We start from the raw sequence: 20,269 nt of genomic DNA on the forward strand, positions 1-20,269 counted from the left end.
TTATTTTCTTTCAGCTTTCACAGAGGGCAGAGGGCAATTGTTCTTTTCTGTTTTTTAGTCAGAATGTTCAGATAATACCCAGAACTTCTCTTCAAAGCGTATTAGTAACAATGCCATACTGGAGTATAGTCTCTTGATTCTCTCCTTGGATGGGAAATATGTCCACAGGATTAAAGAGAGAAATACTGGGGGCCACCTGGGTGGCTCAGTAGGTTAAAGCCTCTGCCTTAGGCTCAGGTCATGATCCCAGGGTCCTGGGATCAAGCCCTGCATCAGGCTCTCTGCTCAGCAGGGAGCCTGCTTCCTCCTCTCTCTCTGCCTGCTTCTCTGCCTACTTGTGATCTCCATCTGTCAAATAAATAAATAAAATCTTTAAAAATTAAAAAAAAGAAAGAAAAAGAGAAATACTGGTATTTATAAAACTCATTGGTGTTTCTATACAAAAATCTGGTGCACCTCAAAACCCAGCTCAAGTGAAGCATTCCTTGAATAAAAGGGACTCATATGCTGATAGACTGAATGGGGTCTGTATCATGACCACGTTATGAAGGAGTTCACATTAGTTGTGTCTTTCCATAATGTCAGCTTTAGTCAATCATAAAGCAAAGTTAAAGCACAATTAAAAAAAGCAGGTTCAGGGTCCCAAACTCAATTGAACTTCACCATGTGATTCAACTTGGCTTCTTACACAGCACACAGAGCAGGACACAAGACAAACCACAGCACAAGGGAGATAACAGAAGGATGTAGTAAGGTAACGAACCAAACTTGAAGTCAGTCTGTGGGTGCACAGTTGAGATAAGGCCTTGGTCATGTCCTGGTCAGCTTTGGACACTCACTGCTTCCTATGTCCCAGCAGGGAAGGATCTCAGTTCTGTCTGGAGATTAATAGGATAGAACTGTTGGAGGCAGTTGCCTTTTTATGTGGTCTCTGACATAGAGGGTTAAGGTCTGAAGAGTCTGACAGTTTGCTGTCTAATCCTCCCCTTTCTAAGGGGATTGAAATGGTTTCAGGCTCCTGCAGACCTTTTCTGGTTCTGCTCCTTATTAGTTCTGGGATGTCAGCTGACAATGGTCCCAGGGAATATCTCCTAATTGCACTACCTTTAATTACTGTGTCATGGCTTGACACAGGGTCCCACTTGACATGAGAGACTCCATTTTGCTCTCTACAAGTTGTCTCAGATCTTGCTCCATGAATCCAATGACCCTCTGGAATTTGGGGTGAAGGAGGAGGGTAAAAAGACAGGAATTCTGGGCACCTGGGTTTGGAAGACTTGAAAGATGACTCTGAGAAAAATTAAGATGGCCATCACGTGGCCATATATCCACAGCCCTTCCTAACAAGTTCGTGGGAGCCACTGAAGACCTACATTAGGCAGTGACTCAGTGAGTACAGAGAGAGGCAGCAGGGAGAAGGTAGGAGGGCTGACCTATGAAGGGGCAAGCTCAGAGAGAGATCCACAGGTGTCCAAAGCATCCTATTTCACAGTGTGTTATAAGACTTCAGCCAGGAATTTTGAGAATCAAAGGAAGCAATGTATGTGAGAGTATTTTTGTAAACAATAAATTGTTAATGTAGATCTATATTCTTCATAATATCATCATAAGGTTGCTCTACCCCAGTCACTGCCAGTTTTAACTGGTTAACCTAGTGTTTCTAAAATAAGTATGGTATTCTACTTTTGATACGGAAGACAAATGATTGTGAACCCAAAGCAGACATCCAATAATTCAACTATGAGCTCAGCCATAAGCTCTAAGGCTTCTCTGAAGTGAAGTCATTAGGAAGCACCCTAAGCTGACTGATAAGAACACATCCCTTTATCTCTGCAGAAATCAACTACCAAAGCAGCCCAGGTAAGTCAGTTAACCCTTGTTTCTGAGAGCTGTTTAGTGGGTCTCCTTCCTCAAGTTCAGTCTACCAGCTTCTGTAACAGACACTGCTTGGGTTGCAGCTTCTAATTTGAGTTCCTAAAGAGATATTATCCTTGAATATAAATTTAAAATCGTTTGTTACTTCTATTCTTTCCTTAAACATTTTCCTTGATTTAACTCCTTTCTATTAATTCTTTGATATTTCCTTTTGTTAACCATCACTCAATTTTTTTCAGTGTTTTGATACAACTGCTTCTGAAAACCATAATAAAAGATAAATGTCTTCATGCAGACTATAATAATGTCTTAGGGTGTCTGAACCTGGAATCCATGGGCTTCCAAAGACTTCATGGAAGGAATTGATAGAGTCATGAACTGAAATGGAGTATTAACCTCAAAAAATAAACTGCCAGTTATTTTACCATCAAAAATGGGCTTATTCGGGAATAGCAGAGAACTGCAATCAGGGACAAGCAAGCTACAGCAGAAGTGTAGGCAAGTGCCTGAACAAAGAAGAGGAATACTTTTTCTAGAGGAAAGGAAGAAATTTGGAAGGCTGTTATAAACAGAAAGTCCGTTGGAGTAAATGGGGAATTGGAAGTGTGGTAGATTTGCTTTGGCTGGGTTGTGACAGACTCAGTTGGCTGGACTGTTAAAGAGCAGGGTAGGAAAGCCTATCTTCCTGCTGGGCTAGTACAGTAGTTTGTCTTGCAAAGTAGACTTGTCCCCTTGGATCTGTAATTGGTGTGAGTGGTAGGGCAATAGAGCGCCCCCTGCTGGCCCCAATGCCACTCTAAACCAGATTTCCGTTTATTAATTTTCACAGGAGGGAAAAAAATTAACATCTTTATTTTCACTAACCTGCCACTGAGATTTAACAATTCCTTCAGTTCTGGGGGCACCTGGCTGGCTTATTCGGGAGAGTGTACAACTCTTGATCATGGGTCGTGAGTTCAATCCCCACGTTGATGTTGAGGTGACTTAAATAAATACAATGTAAAAAAAGAGAGAGATTTCTTTCTGTTGGTGATCTTTTTGGTTATTTCCCTATCTTGCTACTATGAACAATGCCTCATTGAACATAGAGGTGTGAATATCTCTTTGAGATCTTGATTTCAATTCCTTTGTATAAACCCCCTGAAGTGGGATTGCTGGATCATATGGTAGTTCAATATTTTTAAAAGACTTGTATAGTTGTTTGGGGTGCAGGAGAGGCATAGCAAGAGAGTGAGAGAGAGGAAGAATCCCAAGCAAACTCCCCAATGAGCATGGAGTTCAATATGGGGCTTGATCTCCCAACCCTGAGAACATGACCTGTGCCAAAATCAAGAGTCAGACACTTAACTGACTGAGTCACCCAGGTGCCCCAGTACTTCTATGTTTAATATTTGGAGGAATCTCCATACTGGTTCCATAATGACTGCACCAATTTACATTCCCACCAATAGCGTACGAGGATTCTCTTTTCTCAGTATCCTCACTGTCTTGTGTTAGCCTCAAGTATTGGAGAGTGATGCCATCAACTACGGCATGTACATTGCCCACACTATTCGTGGTCAGCCCCACAGACGTTTTCCCACTCAGAGCTCATCTTGTGGCTGGACTGGCCCTTGAGGCTCTTAGGTTGATTGCAAGATACACCTCAGCAACAACCCTCAGGGAGTTTTGAAAAAACGAGACTAATAAGCCTCATATATTTGGGAAGGTATATGGCACAGCCAAAGCCACACAGTGATGTCTTGAGTAGAGAAACAGTGCACAGACTTGGGGCTCTGCCTTTATTGGAGTCAAGGGTGGGATCCCCAGGATTTTGAGGTTTCACTTTTTATTGGTGAATTTAAAATATAAGAATGGGAATGAAAGCATGGGAAAAGAAAAGGGGGGGTCACACAAATGGTCAGTTATCTAGGTCACCCAGAGCCAAAGGGGGTGCATCATGGATGGGATGGCATCATTCCTTAGCTAGCTGTATAGCCAGCAATGTGTGTATTTGAGAAGAATGTCTTTGAAAAAGATACCTTGGCAATAAAAAGCTTATTGTCAGGCACTTAACGCTACACTTACACCACTTCTTATCTTTTTTTTTAATGGTAGCCATCCTTTATCAGATGTGTGGTGATATCTCATTGCAGTTTGATTTGCATTTCCCTGATTGTTAGTGATGGTGAATGGCTAAAGAAAAAATGGTAAAAACATACAATGGAATGTTATGCAGGCTTAAAAGGGAAGGAAATCCTGTGATTTTGGACAACATGGATGGACCTGGTGGACATTATGTTGAGTGAAATAAGTCAGACACTGAAAGACAAATACTGTATGAACTCACCTATTTGTGGAATCTACAATAGTCAGACTCATAGAAGCATAGAGTACAGTGGTGGTTACTAGGACTTGTAGGTAGGGGAAATGGGAAATGTTTGTCAAATTTCAGTTTAGCAACTGAATAAATTCTGGAGATCTGATGTGTAGCATAGTGACTATAGGTATGTAAAACTCGAAATGGAGTTGCTTCGGCTAAGCCCCATATCACCAAATTGAGACTTAACTACAGTTTGGCTTTCCCAGAAAGCAGGGCTAGCTTGTTCAGTACTATTTAATCTGCCTGATAGATAGATCCCTGCCATTCCCTAAAGAAAAGTAACTTTGCAAGAACTGATCTGCTTTTTTGCCTAGTGTAACATCCTTGCTCCTCCTTCTTCCTGCTTATTAAAGTCTTTCATTTTGTACAGCTCCTTGGAGCTCCTTTCTCTCTGCTGTATTGGATGCTCCTGATCCATGAATCATTGAATAAAGCCAATAAGATCATAAAAATTTACCTAGTTAAAGAGCCGCTGGCTGTCTCAGTCAGAGGAGCATGTGACTCTTGATCTCAGGTTGTCGTTTTGAGACCCACTTGGGTGTATGGATTACAAAAAAAAAAAAAAAAAAAAGAACTTCAGAAAAAGAAAGTTATTTAAAAACAATTTGCTCAGTTAAGTTTTCTTAACAGGTGGCAATACAGCACTATAGTCTTGAAATTTGTTAGGGTAAATCCTAGGTGTTCTTACCACGCACACAAAGGATCCCTATGTGAAGTGATAAATTTGTTAATCAGCTTGATTGTAGGGAGAATTTCACAATCTATATGTATACCAAATGAATTTTTAAAAATTTATTTCTGTACCTGCTGTAATTCAAATGATTTCAGTTTAATCCTTATACACACACACACACACACTTCATTTCCTTTGCAGTTAGTGTCTGCATACATCTCTGTTCCCCAATTTGTTTAAAATAGTCAAAGAGAGAGGGAACATACCTCAATATCATAAAATCCATCTACAAAAATCCCACAGCAAATGTCATTCTCTTGGGGAAAAACTGAGAGCTTTTCCCCTAAGGTCAGGAACATGACACGGGTGCCCACTCTCACCACATTTGTTCAACACAGTACTAGAAGTCCTAGCCTCAGCATTCAGACAACATAAAGAAATTAAAGGCATTCCAATTGGCAAAGAAGAAGTCAAACTCTCTCTCCTCGCAGATGACATGAAACTTTATTTGGAAAACCCAAAAAACTCCACCCCAAATTACTAGAACTCATACAGCAATCCAGCAACATGGCAGGATACAAAATCAATGCACAGAAATCAGTTGCATTTCTATACACTAACAATGTGATTGAAGAAAGAGAAATAAAGGGATCACTTCCATTTATAATACCACCAAAGACCATAAGATACCTAGGAACAAACCTAACCAAAAAGATAAAGGATCTGTACTCTAGAAACTATTGAACACTTATGAAAGGAATTGAGGAAGATAAAGAGATGGAAAAACATTCCAGGCTCATAAACTGGAAGAGCAAACATTGTGAAAATGTCTATGCTGTCCAGAGCAATTTACACTTTCAATGCAATCCCTATCAAAATACCACCGACATTTTCCACAGAGCTGGAACAAACAATCTTAAAATTTGAATGGAACAAGAAGAGATCCCGAATCACCAGGGGATTGTTGAAAAAGAAAACAAAAGTCGGGGGCATCACTTCAATGCCTGACTTCAAGCTATATTACAAAGCTGTGATCATCAAGACAACATGGTATGGGCACAAAAATAGACACATAGGTAAGTGGAACAGAATAGAGACCCCAGAAATGGACCCTCCACTCTGTGGTCAACTAATCTTTAGCAAATCAGAAAAGACTATCCGACAGAAAAAAGAGAGTCTCTTCAATAAATGGTGCTGGGAAATTGGACACCCACATGCAGAAGGATGAACTTGGACAATTCTCTTATACCATACATAATGATAAACTCAAAATGGATGAAAGACCTACATGCAAGACAGGAATCCATCAAAATCCTGGAGGACAACATAGGCAGTAACTTCTTCAACACTGGCCACAACAACCTCTTTTAAGACATGTCTCTAAAGGCAAGAGAAACAAAAGCAAAAATGAACGTTTGGGACTTCATCAAGATAAAAAGCCTTTGCACAGCAATGAAAACAATCAACAAAACTAAGTGGCAAAATAAATAAATAAATAAATAAAGTAAAAAAAGTAAAAAAACAAAAAAACCCAGACATCAAAAGAAATGAAATCTTGTCATTTGCGATGACGTGGATGGAACTAGAGGGTATTATGCTTAGTGAAATAAGTCAATTGGAGAAAGACAACTATCATATGATCTCTTTGATATGAGGAAGTGGAGATGCAATGTGTGGGGGTTGGGGGGAGGTAGGAAAAGAAAAAATGAAAGAAAATGGGATTGGGAGGGAGACAAACCATAAAAGACTCAATCTCAAAAAGACTGAGGGTTGCTGGGGGGAGGGGGATGGGAGAGGGTGGTGGGGATATGGACATTGGGGAGGGTATGTGTTATGATGAGTGCTGTGAAATGTGTAAACCTAGCGATTCACAGACCTGTACCCGTGGGGATAAAAATACATTATATGTTTATTAAAATAAATAAATTAATTTTTTTAAAAAGTAAAAAGAAAAAAACAAAAAACTAAGTGGCAACCCATGGAATGGGCGAAGATATTTGCAAGTGACATTTATAGATAAAAGGCTGGTATCCATGTTCTATAAAGAACTTATCAAACTCAACACCCAAAGAACAAATAATCCAGTCAATAAATGGGCAGAAGACATGAACAGACACTTCTGCAAAGAAGATATCCAAATGGCCAACAGACACATGGAAAAGTGCTCAACATCAGTTGGCATCAGGGAAATACAAATCAAAACCACAATGAGATATCACCTCACCAATCAGATTGGCTAAAATTGACATGTCAGGAAACAACAGATGTTGGCAAGAATGTGGAGAAAGGGGAATCCTCTTACACTGTTGGTGGGAATGCAAGCTGGTGCAGCCACTTGGGAAAACAGTATGGAGATTCCTCAAAACGTTGAAAATAGAGCTACCCTATGACCCAGCAATTGCTCTACTGGGTATTTACTGCAAAGATACAAATGGAGTGATCTGAAGGGGCACCTGCACCCCAGTGTTTATAACAGCAATGTCCACAATAGCCAAGCTGTGGAAAGAGCCCAGCCACCAAAAAATGAAATCTTGCCAATTGGAATGATGTAGCTAGAACTAGAGGGTACTATGCTAAGCAAACTGAGTTAATCGGAGAAAGACAATTATATGATCTCACTGATACATGGAATTTGAAAAACAAGGCAGTGGATCATAGGGGAAAAGAATAAAAAATGAAACAATATGAAACCAGATAGGGAGACAAACCATAAGAGACTCTGAAACTCAGGAAACAAACTGAGGATTGTTGGAGCAGAGGGGGTGGGAGGGATGGGGTGGCTGGGTGATAGACATTGGGATGGGTATGTGTTGTGGGGAGTGCCATGTCTTGTGTAAGACTGATGAATGACCTGTACCCCTGAAATAAATAATACATTATATGTTAATATTTTAAAAAAGAAAAGAAAAGAAAAACAGAAATAAATAAATTAAATAGTCAAAGGTAGAAGGAAGGGGCATGGGAATTGAGAAAGATCATTCTCTCTGGAGTAAATGAGATAAGGGATTCTGTGCTGTGGTCATGGATGTGGTGGGCATTAGTCTTTGAGAGAGTGTATGAGGATAGTAAGGTGTGTGCATGCTTATAAACTGAAGAATTAGAAGAGGAAGAGGAAAAAAATGCCACCACAAGAACCTTAGCACAGCCTCTTCAGATACATGTGGTTTAAATCCTTTGTTAATAGGAAAACATGAAAGAAATTTTCGTGAGGAAGAGTGATGAGTCCTAAATGACCTGGTACATTTTTAATATTCTGACCTGGTACATTTTTAATATTCTGACTTACTAGAGTGATTCAAAAGTCTTGTATCATTTCATGATGCTGTTAGACCAGCACAAGAAGGGAGCCAGATTATCCAGATAGGGCTCTCATTTTGCCAGCATGCATTTCCAAATTTCTAATGTTTCTCCCAACAAATGACTTTTGGGAAAAACCAAAAGCAGTTACTTTCAAAACTCTCTTTGTGGGGCGCCCGGGTGGCTCAGTGGGTTAAGCCTCTGCCTTTGGCTTGGGTCATGGTCTCAGGGTCCTGGGATCAAGCCCCACATTGGGCTCTCTGCTCAGCAAGCAGCCTGCTTCCCCCTCTCTCTCTATCTGCCTCTCTGCCTACTTGTGATCTCTCTCCCTCTGTCAAATAAATAAATAAAATCTTAAAAAAAAAAACTCTCTTTGTGATGAAGTGGAAAAAAACCTGGATTAGGAGCCAGTTCAACTGGATTTTTGTCTCAGCTTTCCCACTATTTATCTGACAATCAGGTAAGTAAACAAATACACTGTATGCTAATAACTGCTAATAGCTCTCTAGCTGTGGTGGAGGAGGTGCCTGGGGAAGATGAGGAGCCAGTAGAGAGAAGGCCACAACACTGGAGCTGATTGTGAGGATTAAGGAGAAGTTAGGTGAAGAGGATGGTAAGGTCATCCCAAAGAGGGAACTGTGTATGAAAACGAGGCTGAACATATGCTTCCTGAGCCTGTTTTGAAAGCATAAGCAAAACTATTATTAATTTAGGTCTATGTTGTTTTGTTCCCTAGTTAATTCTGGTTTTATGTACCTCTTTTTTCTTTGAAAGATTTACTTATTTATTTATTTATTTATTTGAAGCGAGAATGAGAGAGAAACAGAGTGTGTGGGTGGAGGGGCATAGGGAGAGATTCCCAGGTAGACTCTCCACCAAACATGTAGCTTCATCCCACCACCCATGACATCATACCTGAACTGAAAGAGTCCAAAGCTCAACTGACTGAGCCACCCAGGTGCTTCTGATTTACTTCCCTCTAAACCCCATGCACGATCAATCATTAACTTTTGTCTTTTTACTCCCACTCCGAGTTGACCCAGCTATTGTAGAAACATAACAGGAACCAGACAGTAACATCTGTCTTGATGCAGCTGATCCCAGGTCCCAAATAATGCCTTATTGTCCACAAGGATGTTTACATACAGAGTGTTTCAAGGACCTCCCAATGAGGTCCAGGAAACCCGTTACCTTCCTTTCAGGTATGTAAGTTGTCCCTAAGCTCAACAGGGCAAGGCAACTTTAGGAATGATCCCCTAATTTCTCCTTAGGCTGCCCTCTGACTCTAAAGCTTTCCTTGCTTTAAATCCAGTGTGTCAGAATTTGACCTACTGCACATTGGGTGCATGGATAAGTTGGTGTTTGGTAACAAAGAGACCCATAGGCATGAAAGAGAAGGGCCAATATGGTGTATTTCTTTGCACATTGATGCTAAGAATCTGATGGGAAACAGATGACAACATTTGTCTTAAAATTACCTGATGCCTCATGTCCCCAGGGACACCTCATTTTCTGGCAGAATGCATACTTCCAGATTGTTTCAAGGTGCCTCCACCATCATTAAGCTTTCAAGAAAGCCCTTACCCTCCTCTCAAGTGTTCACTTTCTTCCCCAAACATATATAAGCTGTTCCTAGTCTCAACAGGGCAAAGCAACTTTGGAAATATCCCCTGCCTTCTTGTTGGGCCACCCTTCTGATGATAAAAAAGCTTTCTTTGTCGTCAAACCAATGTCTCACACGTTGGCTTACTGCACATGGGGCACAGACAAGTTTGAGTTCAGTACCAATAGTTGACCTAGGACATTCTACTACCTGGTAAAACCAGGATTCTTCAAGATTTGAGTAGAAGGATTAAAGAATTATAAAATGCATGAGAGCCTGGGTGGCATAGTCAGTTAAGCATCTGACTCCTGAACTCAGCACAGGTCTTGATCTCATGGTCTAGAGGTTGAGTCCCACTTAAAAACAAACAAACAAACAAGCAAACAAACAAAAGAAAACAAAAACAAACAGGTATGCTGTGGTAGCTAAATCAATTAATCATCTGCCTTCACATAAGGTCATGATCCCAGGGTCCTTGGATCAACTCCTGCACCTGGCTCCTGCTCAGCTGGGAGCCTTCTTCTCCCTCTGCTTACCTGTCCCCCTGCTTGTGCACTCGCTCGCTCGCTGTCTCTCTGACAAATAAATAAACAAAATCTTTTTTAAAAATCTAAGAATTATACAAGAGGAAAGTTTACAAAAGCAGATGGGGTAGTAAATTTCTCCATACAGAACGAATAGCAAAGATCGTGTTCCAAGCTCTCTCTCTGTACCTCCATCATACCCACTCATTACCAGGAGTATGGATATAAATCAAGTTTTGTGGTGGGTTGGAAATATGTGTAAGAATATTTATAGAGTTAGTATAATTTTGGTGGTAGAAATGGGGTAGAGATTTTTTGGAAGAATCTGGGAGAAATTATGTTTTGAAAAAATAGAGAAGGATCAATCTTTGGAAATAGGGTCTAAAGGTCATGAAACCGCTTTAACGTTTTTTTCTTATTAAAATCCTGTGATATAGGAATTGGTTGGGGTTTCAAGCCTCTAGTCAAGAAAGAATTCTTGAGACATCTTTGGTGCAGAGTTGATTTTATTAAAACACCAAGAAGAATCCCTAGGCAGAAAGAGCTATACTGGAGTCATGACAAGTGGACCATTACACACTTTCCAGTTGGGAGGGTGTTAGACATAGGGTAAGTATCTAAAGAATTTGGAAGCAAGGTTTCCAGGACCCTGAGGGGACTAGCTATTGTTAGGAAAAGGTCATTTATTACTGTCTAGTAAAACCTTAGTCATGAGACCCTTCAGATGTATATTGGAGGGCCATATGATTGAGGGATGATTGCCATGAGATATCTTGGGGGGGTGGTTGGGGATGGGGTGGAGATATAGAAAATTTCCATAGGAATTTTTATAGGATCTAGCAGATCAGGCTAAGATTGCCTTTTGGCCTCAGTAATGTATTAACACTGAGACAGCTGAGTTCCTAAAGAATTTCACTCTACTTGTGTCAAGGCCCCGTCAGTGGGCTGTAGGCAGTAAGGAAATTTAATTTTTTCTTTCACCTTTGTTTCCCACAGCATAGATCTGTTTGTCAACTTGGAAGTTCCCTGAACCCCATACTTTGTGATTTTTATAGAGGCTATATCACATATGCAAGATCATTATTACCTGCATTTCCATCCCCTCTCTCCTCTGTAAAGGATGGGGCTGAGACTGAAATTGCCATGCCTTTTTTTTTTTTAAAGATTTTATTTATTTATTTGACAGAGATCACAAGTAGGAAGAGAGGCAGGCAGTGGGGGTTGGGGGGTGGGGAACAGGCTCCCTACTGAGCAAGGAACAAGATTCAGGGCTCGATCCCAGGATCGTAGATCATGATCTGAGCTGAAGGCAGAGGCTTAACCCACGGAGCCACCCAGGCGCCCCTAAACTGCTATGCTTTTAATCATGGCTGGATCTTCCTGGTGATCAGCCTGCATCCAGGGACCATACCCAGGTGTCTGCCAAAAATAGATATTCCCAGTACTCTTATCACTTAGGAATTTACATGGGTTTCAGGAGTTCTGTGCCAAAAATCTGAAGCAGAAATCAATATATATTTTCTACTATCTCACAGGGATGTAGTCATTGATTGACTGATAAAGAGTAAAGAAAATGTTGACCCAAAATATGACTTTTTGGCATAAGAATTATATTAAGATGTTTATTTTGAGAAATTGCAGACCAGGAGAAATTCTGAAAGCAGACTAGAGATTTGTGAGCCTCAGATGTCTAGCTGCCTTTTAGTCTCATTTTCTATGGGGCTACCAAATGTTTTTACATAATTAAAATAGTTTTTGTCTTATTAATCAGCCCTTTTAAAATGGGAGGGGTGTTTCACCCAAGAACCTAGAATGGTGGAGGGAAAATTATATTCCCTCCTACACCTAGAACCTAAATTCTTAATCCCAGCCATATTCTTTTTTTTTTCATGATTTTATTTATTTGAGAAAGATAGAGAGAGAGAATGAGCATAAGGGGAAAGGAGGAAAGAGGAGAGGGAAAAGCAAGCTCCCTTGGGAGCAGGGAGCTGGAAGGGGCTTGAACCAAGGACCTGGAGATTATGACCTGAGCCCAAGGCAGAGGTATAACAACTTAACTCACTGAGCCACCCAGGTGCACCCCAGCCAAATATTAAACTCCTGTCCTTCAATGTCTAATTCCAATGTCATTTCAAAAACACCATTACTTTTGTGATATTTCAGTATTTAGGTAAGGAAAGAATGTTTTTCTTCCCCAGTGCTTCCCCCCCCCCCAGATCTATGCTTTCTTTCATGTATTCCAATAAATCGTGGGACAAGTGACTCTAAAGCTACAGTGGATTATGATCCCTACTACTACTTATATTTAAAACATCATCTGATGAAATAGGAAAACCAATAGTAAACATGGATGATGCATCAGTTGCCAGGGTTAGAACCTGTGTGTGAAGGACTATGCACACTCTATGAGGTATCCATTCCACCTCCAAATAAACATAGACAATGGTTTCAAGGGAAATATGTAAAAGCCTTGAGCAGAGTTTGAAGGGATGATGAACTTTCCTCCTCCAAAATTCAAAAGACATGGGGGAGCCAGGGGAGTGGCAGAAGCCTTGGGTTACAGTATAACTTCAAAAGTCACCTAGGGCCCAAATAGTTCTCCTGAGAATGTGAGCAAATGCAGTCAAGATGGCCCCAGGCTGACAGTTTGTGAAAGGGATCCCAGACACACGCATTTAAGGTCATTACAGTGCAACAGAAAGTAATTTTATTGCTGTGAACACAATGCAACAAAGCTTGACAGAAGTTTCAAGATTGAAACTAGGGGGCCTGGGTCTTTCTTTGCCCTCTTCCTTGTTGCCTTCTTTCAAAACACACAGAGCTTCAAAGCAGAAAAGTATCTGATCACTCTTGTCCACAACTCTGTCCACTCCCCTTCTTCTTTCTTCTGTGGGAAACAAGGAAATCAACAAAGGGAAAGAAAAGGCAGAAGAAATCATGAGAGAAACTGAACCAAGTGAGAGGGAATGTAAAGAAAACCTTAGTCTTAATCTAAGTGCACAGGAACTAGAGGATAGGGAGGGTCGCCCGGCTGAGGGGGGTTACAGGCAACAGTGTAGAACTGACTCTGGGGAGTAGTACTGTAGCGGCAGTTGGGATATGTTCCTCCAGTGCGACTGCAGTAAGTCATGCCAATACGATTTGCACTCTGGTGGCAGTTATTCTGGCCATTCCTGCAGGTCCTGTTGGGCAAAAGACAGGTAGCAGCCACGTTCTGGAAGGTGTCATGCAGAAAGGTGTTTTGAGGTTTACAGTGCTGAGTAAGACTATTGACAGCACGCATTACGTTGTTGCATTGTACGGGACCTGCTCTTATATGCTGAATTTCAAATATTTGAAACCTAGTGAGTTGAGCCATAGCACCAGGGGGAAGCCCTGGCCCCCATGATCCCAGCAGCAACAGGAGGAGAGGAAAGGGTCCCAGAAGATCCAGCATCATCTCTTCTGTGTAGGAAGAGAGAAGAAAAGGAGAGAATGATTGTAGTAGAAGCCATAAGAGCAAAATTATCATTCACAACCATTTAGATGTGTTTGTAACTTTTCAGATTTCATGGTCCTTTTCTTGTTCTTTGAACTGTATTCTTTCTGACATGAGTCTTAAAATTCTAGGAAGGACCTGAAGCCCAGTGAGGAGGAATGGAAGGTAAGATGACTTTTCCTCTAAATAGCAGATCCCATTCTTCTTTTTGTTCTATACCTCCTGGTCCAGAAACTTGACTCCTCCCTCCTCCCTTCTGGGATATTTTTCAAATATCTATGTGACCTGGACCTTCTGGCCATCATCACGGCTCTGCTGTCCCCAGACCCCAGGCAGATCCTCTTACCAGGTCTTCTTACTGGGGCTCCTGCTGAGGACAGAGGCAGTGGTTAGTCCCAGGCTCAGAGGCTTTTGTCTGCTGTTCCTCTGCCAGGTATGCCAGCGCGGCCTGCATGCAGCAGGGAAGGGTTCTGAGCCCTAGGAAAGAGGAGAGAGAAACCTAGGGCTTGGAAGATGCCCTTCTTGTGCACCATGTGGATGAGACCCACACCCTACAACTTACTGTTTAAAGCCAGTATCCCTGCAGATGTAGGAAGACCAAGCCTCCTTAAAGGAACAAAGGAGAAGTGATAACTTCCTCAAAGAAGTGTGAGGAAATTATGAAATCCTGATGTTGGTTGAGTGCCTCCATCCCTGAAGCTTTATCATTTTGAGCTCCATGATTTCACTTCTTTAGGAGAAAACAAATGACAAACACACAAGACTCCCCCAGTCCAGTTGCTAATTGCAAGTGCCACTCGTCTCCTGTGCTTCTGACTGCCTGGCTATAAATCTGAGCATCCCCAACTCCCTGTTTATTCCATTACTTTGCTAGAGTGGCGCACAGAACTCGAGGAAACACTCATGGTTTATCAGTTTCTTAAACAATATGGTAAAGGAGATGAAGAGCCAGATAAAAAGATACCTAGGGTAAGATGGGAGGGTTGTAGTGAAGGAGCTTCTTTCTTCATGGAGTTGGGGTGCATCATCACCCTCCCAGTATAGATTGTGTAAGAAAGATGTTAGGGTTTGAAGCCGACAGCCAAGAAAGAATTCTTGAGATATCTTTGGTGCAAAAAGGTGGTTTTATGAAAGCATGTGGACAGGACCCAAGGACAGAAAGAGCTGCACCAAGGTTGTGACAGGTGGCTGATTCTATACTTTTAAGTTTAGGTGGGGTTAGGGATAGACAAAATCCTGAAGGTATTTGGAAGCAAGGCTTTTATGGCCTTGCAGGGCTAGCAGCTGTTAGGATGAGGTCAGTTACTAGTGTCTAGTACAGTATGAGTCATGAGACCCTTCAGATGTCTATCAGTGGGCCATAAGCTTGGAGGATGATTGCTGACATATAACCTGGATGGGGTAGAGATAAAGGAAGTCTCCAAAGGAGTTTACATATATATTTTTTAAAAGATTTTATTTATTTATTTGATAGAGAGAGAAAGTACAAGCTGGCGCAGCCTCAGAGAGAAGGAGAAGCAGGCTCCCACTGAGTAGAGAGCCCATCAGGGAGATTCAATCCTAAGACCCTGGATTCATGACCTGAGCAGAAGGCAGACACGTCATCAACTAAGCCACCCAGGTGTCCTGGGATTTTTATATGTTAATGGGGGCTTACAGGATCCTGGTGTTGGGGTCCGTTATCAAAGGAACGAGGCTGATATAAAGCAAAGGTCAAGTAAAGCTTTATTCGTGCCAAGCATCAAGAATTGACTGACCAGTCAGGGCCACCTCTAAAGAGAGTGACCCCTCCCAATCTTACAGGCTACCTTTTATTGGGTAAAACCGCAACCCATATTTTGTTATTTTAACCCACTGGGTTTGTGTGTCTCTTGCTGATTGGCTACTTCCATCTGGTCTGGTGACTTGTTACTTAAGATTACCCCATACCAGGAACTGTTAACAAACAGTACTTTCCAGGAAGGCTTAGTCTTGTTAGGCCACACACAGGTGGCTAATTGAATTACAATTTACCCTATAGTAGCTGTTTGAACTAGCCTATCACTCTGGTCAGAATTGGCGCCCAAGTTTGGCGGCCAAAAGCCAAGGTTTACATTCTTTGGTGGTTAGGGAGGTTGCATATGTGCTTTGTACTGATTAGATGTCTCCATCTGGCCTGACTCATCCTTGTATTCTGGGCTCTGTTATCAGGAATTAGTCGACCACATTTTACTGGTTTCCTGGACTTGCTTTTAAGGAAGTTTCTCTGAGGGGCAGGGTCAATTTAAGTTTACTGCACAAAAAACAAAAATGGCTGTTTAACAGAGATGCAGTCGCTCTGGCTAAGTAGGCCCTTACCCCTGGGAGTTGGGCTAAAGTCAGACTAAGGTTACCTTTTTCTTCTAGCAAAGTATTAACATTGAGGCAGCTGAGCTCTTTCAAGAAGGTCTCTCTGCCTATCTCAAGTACTTGTCAATGGGCTGCATGTTGTAAGGAAATTTAATTTTCTTTCTACATTTCCTTTGCCTTTGTTCTTCACATCAGGAAGAGTCATTCAAAGTGGTGATGAGACCTTGGGCTAACAGACCACCTGCAGTTAAAACAAAGGAAGAAGAGTGTGGGAAGGCAGGCCCCAGGAAGGTAACCAGGGAAAGTATAATAAACAAAGGTAAGGTTTGGTAAGCAGAGTTAAGTCTGTGCCTTCTTGATTGGTAAGAGTTTTTTGTGACTTAGAGGCATGTTCATCTTGTTACCAGACACAGGGAAAAACCCTTAGGGATAGAGATTTTCTCTATGATGATAAATTTCTCTTATTTGTAAGTGGAGGATTTATAGGCTATTTTCAGAGCCTCTCCTTTCTCTTCTGTTTCTCAAAATAATCAGCTCAAAATCATCTCCATGCCAAAGAGCCATCTTTTGGGCTGTTACATTCTGGTCTCCTATAGGAAAGAGTCTGGTTGGCCTAACTTGAATCTCATGACCATCACTTCACTCAGTAGAGGGGATTTGAAACCTTGGGATGACCCCACTGATGCTGCACACAAGCAGGGGAGGAATAGTTTGAGAAAAGAAATGAATATGCAGCTATCCAAGTGGGGTGGAGGGAGTGGATGTGGGAAAACTCAAGCAACGACACAAAGCTATTACATTAATTGTGCTTGAATCCATTTTTCTTCCATACTGGATTAACCACATCTTTTAACCCATTAATAAAAGGAATTCTTAGCGTTCTTAAAATGTATTGTGAAACCTTACTGTAGGAGACCAGAACAGATCACTCTGGAATATAAGTATAGGCAACCAGAATACAGTAACACAAACCATGCCACTACATTTTGGTTTTGTTTTATTTGTTTTTCTGGGGTTTTCCCCCCCCCCTTTTTTTAGAGAAAGATAGTTTGTGAGAGTATGGCTCAGGTGACAGAGGAAGAGGGAGAGAGAATCCCAAGCAAGCTCCATGCTCATGACAGAGCTGGATGTGGGGCTCAATCTCATGACCCTGAGATCATGACCTGAGCTGAAATTCAGAGCCAATACTTAACGGACTGAGCCATCCAGGTGCCCCACACCATACATTTTGAGACAGTTGTGTTTTTTTTTTAAGATTTTATTTATTTATTTGACAGACAGAGATCACAAGTAGGCAGAGAGGCAGGCAGAGAGAGAGAGAGGAGGAAGCAGGTTCCTTGCAAGCAGAGAGCCTGATGTGGGGCTCAATCCCAGGACCCTGAGATCATGACCTGAGCCAAAGGCAGAGGCTTTAACCCACTGAGCTATCCAGGCACCCCGAGACAGTTTTTATCAACTGAGAAAAATAATCAGTAATCCTCATCTTTATACTCATTATTGATACAGAACTGCTGGTTTCTCTTTTTTTTTGAAGTGTTTATTTATTTACTTGACAGAGAGAGAGAGAGATCACAAGTAGACAGAGAGACAGGCAGAGAGAGAGAGGAGGGGAAGTAGGCTCCCCACCAAGCAGAGAGCCCGATGTGGGGCTCGATCCCAGGACCCAGAGATCATGACCTGGGCCAAAGGCAGAGGCTTAACCGACTGAGCCCACCAGGTGCCCCAGAACTGCTGGTTTAACACTAATCTCTTGTGAGTTTGATTACTATAGGTCATCATCTCTCCAGTGTCTGCTCATCCCCAGGTGCACTGAAAAACTGCAAAGCTGAGGAGCTCTTCTTGAAAAATGATGACTAACCTAGATTTCTTGGCTACTCATGGGGCTAGATGTCTAGGACTAGGAATGCATCCACCTAACTGAAAATGTTATGATCTTGGCCTTTTCTTCAATTGTTTCAAGACTGGAGTCATTCAACAAATGCAGGAGGCTAAAGAACACAAGGTACTTTAATGTTCCACATTTCTCCTCCCCATACCTGCTTGAGGCAAAATTGTATGAAGTGAAGGTTTATCTTTCTCTGTATCACTCTTTCACATTTAGCAAACAGAATTCTCATGGACGTTACTTGCTTGTGTCCTCAACATTTCCTTCTGCAATCTACTTCCTCTTTCCTCCAACAAAACTTAAGTCCTAAGACCCATTCTTGAAGGTTACATTTTTTCTTATCATTTTTTATCAACATATTATGTATTATTTGTTTCAGGGGTACAGCTCTGTGAATCATCAGTCTTACACAATTCACAGCACTCACTATAGCACATACCATCCCCAGTGTCTCTCACCCAGACACCCCATCCCTCCCACCCTTGAAGGATACATTGTAAAGTCTCATATCCCACTGTATATCTCTGCCTGGTGAAAATGATTATTTTCTGCCATTATCTTCTACTTAATTTATTATGCCTTGGGAAACATAATGCCTTAACCTATCTAAAATGCATATGTTTACTTAGAGATATGTTTAAGGAATGAGTCCAATGACACACACCTTCAACCTACACTGTGCACACATCATATCCCAGCACAATCTGTATCACACACCCTGGGACACCTCCACCAATCACACGACATATAACATATGTGAATGTCACACATGTTGAAGTGATATAATTTATTTAAGGAAGGAAGACCATTCAGGATGGGTTGGTATAAGGAGAGTCATTTTCAGGAACATGCCTGGTTCGGTAAAACAGAAGCCATATAGAGCTCAATCTTAAAAAACTGTAGGAGCAAATCAGATACATGAGGGCACAGGAGTACTCCAGGAAGAGGAACTGTGAGTGGTTTTGATAGGAAGAAAGCATGTGACAATGCATAACTCTAAGTAGTTGGAAAATGTTGGCACATAAATGCAAAGGAAGGAGTAGCAAGGGCTGTTGACCGAGGCAGGGGCTCCTGCTTGGGAAGTATTGGACACTCTACTCAAACCTCTGGGTATGGGTAGATTTCTATTTTTTGATGTCTAACAACTGGATGTCCTCTATGCCACTGACATACCCATTCATGCCACAGTGGAATTCAATGTAGCTGTAGCCGCTGTGCTCTCTATAGCTCTTTTGGTTGCCCTCCTGGTAGCACTGGAGTATTTTGAAGGGATGTTGGGCCCATATGTATACATTTCTGTAATGGTCTCTGCACTTCCTGAGGCAAATATGTTCAATTTTGGGCCAAGAGTTATAGACAAAGATGTGATAGTTCCTGTCTTGTGGCACTTCTCTTTCCCTCATAAGATCATTGCATTTGTAGTTGCTGAATTTCCAGCTCATGCTCAGGTAGTGCTGTTTCATGAATTCCCTCCAGGAAAGGTTCTGGCTGTGTATAAGCAGCCCACCTAGGGGAAACAGCAGGGTCAAGACAGGGCCTAGGATCTTTAGAGAGGATGCCATCTCAGTCACCAGAGTCACCTGTGGGTCCACAGGGAAGAAAGAGGAAAGCATTATGTCTACACTATCTTAAAAGATGATCTGCACCTTAAAATTCCTGTCTTGCCAGTGTAGGCACTGGCACCCAACTTTACCATTTTGTTCCCAGGCTTGAAGAGGATAAATCTCATTAGGTAGTTAAATTTATGAGAACTAAAAATATGCTAGAGCTTGAGTGAGACAAACACAAAATGATCAAAAATAGGTGAAGTTTATTTTGAGGATTTCAAACACCTGCTATCTGGCCTCTCTTCTAACCAAACAAAGGAACCCTCTAGCTAACTCTGTCCAATAGTCCAGATCAATTCTCTTAAGAGTGTGATTTAAAAGAAAATGGTATTTTAAGCTTTGTGGCTGTGAAGTGGAAAGGGTTGTCACCACTTAAGGGAAAGAGGAAGTTAAGTGAAGACGGGTGATATTTTCCAAGCAAGAAGGCTCTTGTTCCCTCAAACCCCAGGCTACAATTACATTGATAATGCAAAACAGTGTTTATCTGATCCCGCTTTCCTTAGAGCACTTCCCCAAAGCCTGTGTGAACCTGTTATCACTTCTGACTACCCACATACTTCTCAGCAGCCATTTATCTCATTATCATAATTATAAATCTGCTTGATTTGGTGTTCAGAATGCAATCATACAGGAACTC

The 20,269-nt window shown here is 41.6% G+C and overlaps 2 protein-coding genes across 2 annotated transcripts; both read right to left on the reverse strand.

The window, feature by feature from the left end:
• Positions 1-13,017: 13,017 nt before the first annotated feature.
• Positions 13,018-14,234, reverse strand: LOC308346505 (ribonuclease K3-like). Its single transcript, XM_080809491.1, has 2 exons — positions 14,159-14,234; positions 13,018-13,778 (listed from the first exon to the last, which is right to left on the reverse strand). The coding sequence occupies exon 2, from the start codon at positions 13,771-13,773 to the stop codon at positions 13,321-13,323; it is 453 nt and encodes a 150-aa protein (XP_080665617.1). The 5' UTR covers positions 13,774-13,778; positions 14,159-14,234; the 3' UTR covers positions 13,018-13,320.
• Positions 14,235-19,149: 4,915 nt separating this feature from the next.
• EDDM3B (epididymal protein 3B) lies at positions 19,150-19,638 on the reverse strand (the record flags this gene model as incomplete). Its single annotated transcript, XM_080809678.1, has 1 exon — positions 19,150-19,638. One exon carries the CDS (start codon positions 19,636-19,638, stop codon positions 19,150-19,152), a length of 489 nt encoding a protein of 162 aa, XP_080665804.1.
• Between the last annotated feature and the right edge of the window lie 631 nt (positions 19,639-20,269).

The sequence above is a fragment of the Martes martes genome (genome assembly GCF_963455335.1).
Source record: "Martes martes genome assembly, chromosome: 7".
Taxonomy (NCBI): Eukaryota; Metazoa; Chordata; class Mammalia; order Carnivora; family Mustelidae; genus Martes; species Martes martes.

Bases quoted from the DNA above. Each gene is read 5' to 3' on its own strand.
- LOC308346505 (XM_080809491.1), bottom strand. From the start codon at position 13,773: ATGATGCTGGATCTTCTGGGACCCTTTCCTCTCCTCCTGTTGCTGCTG.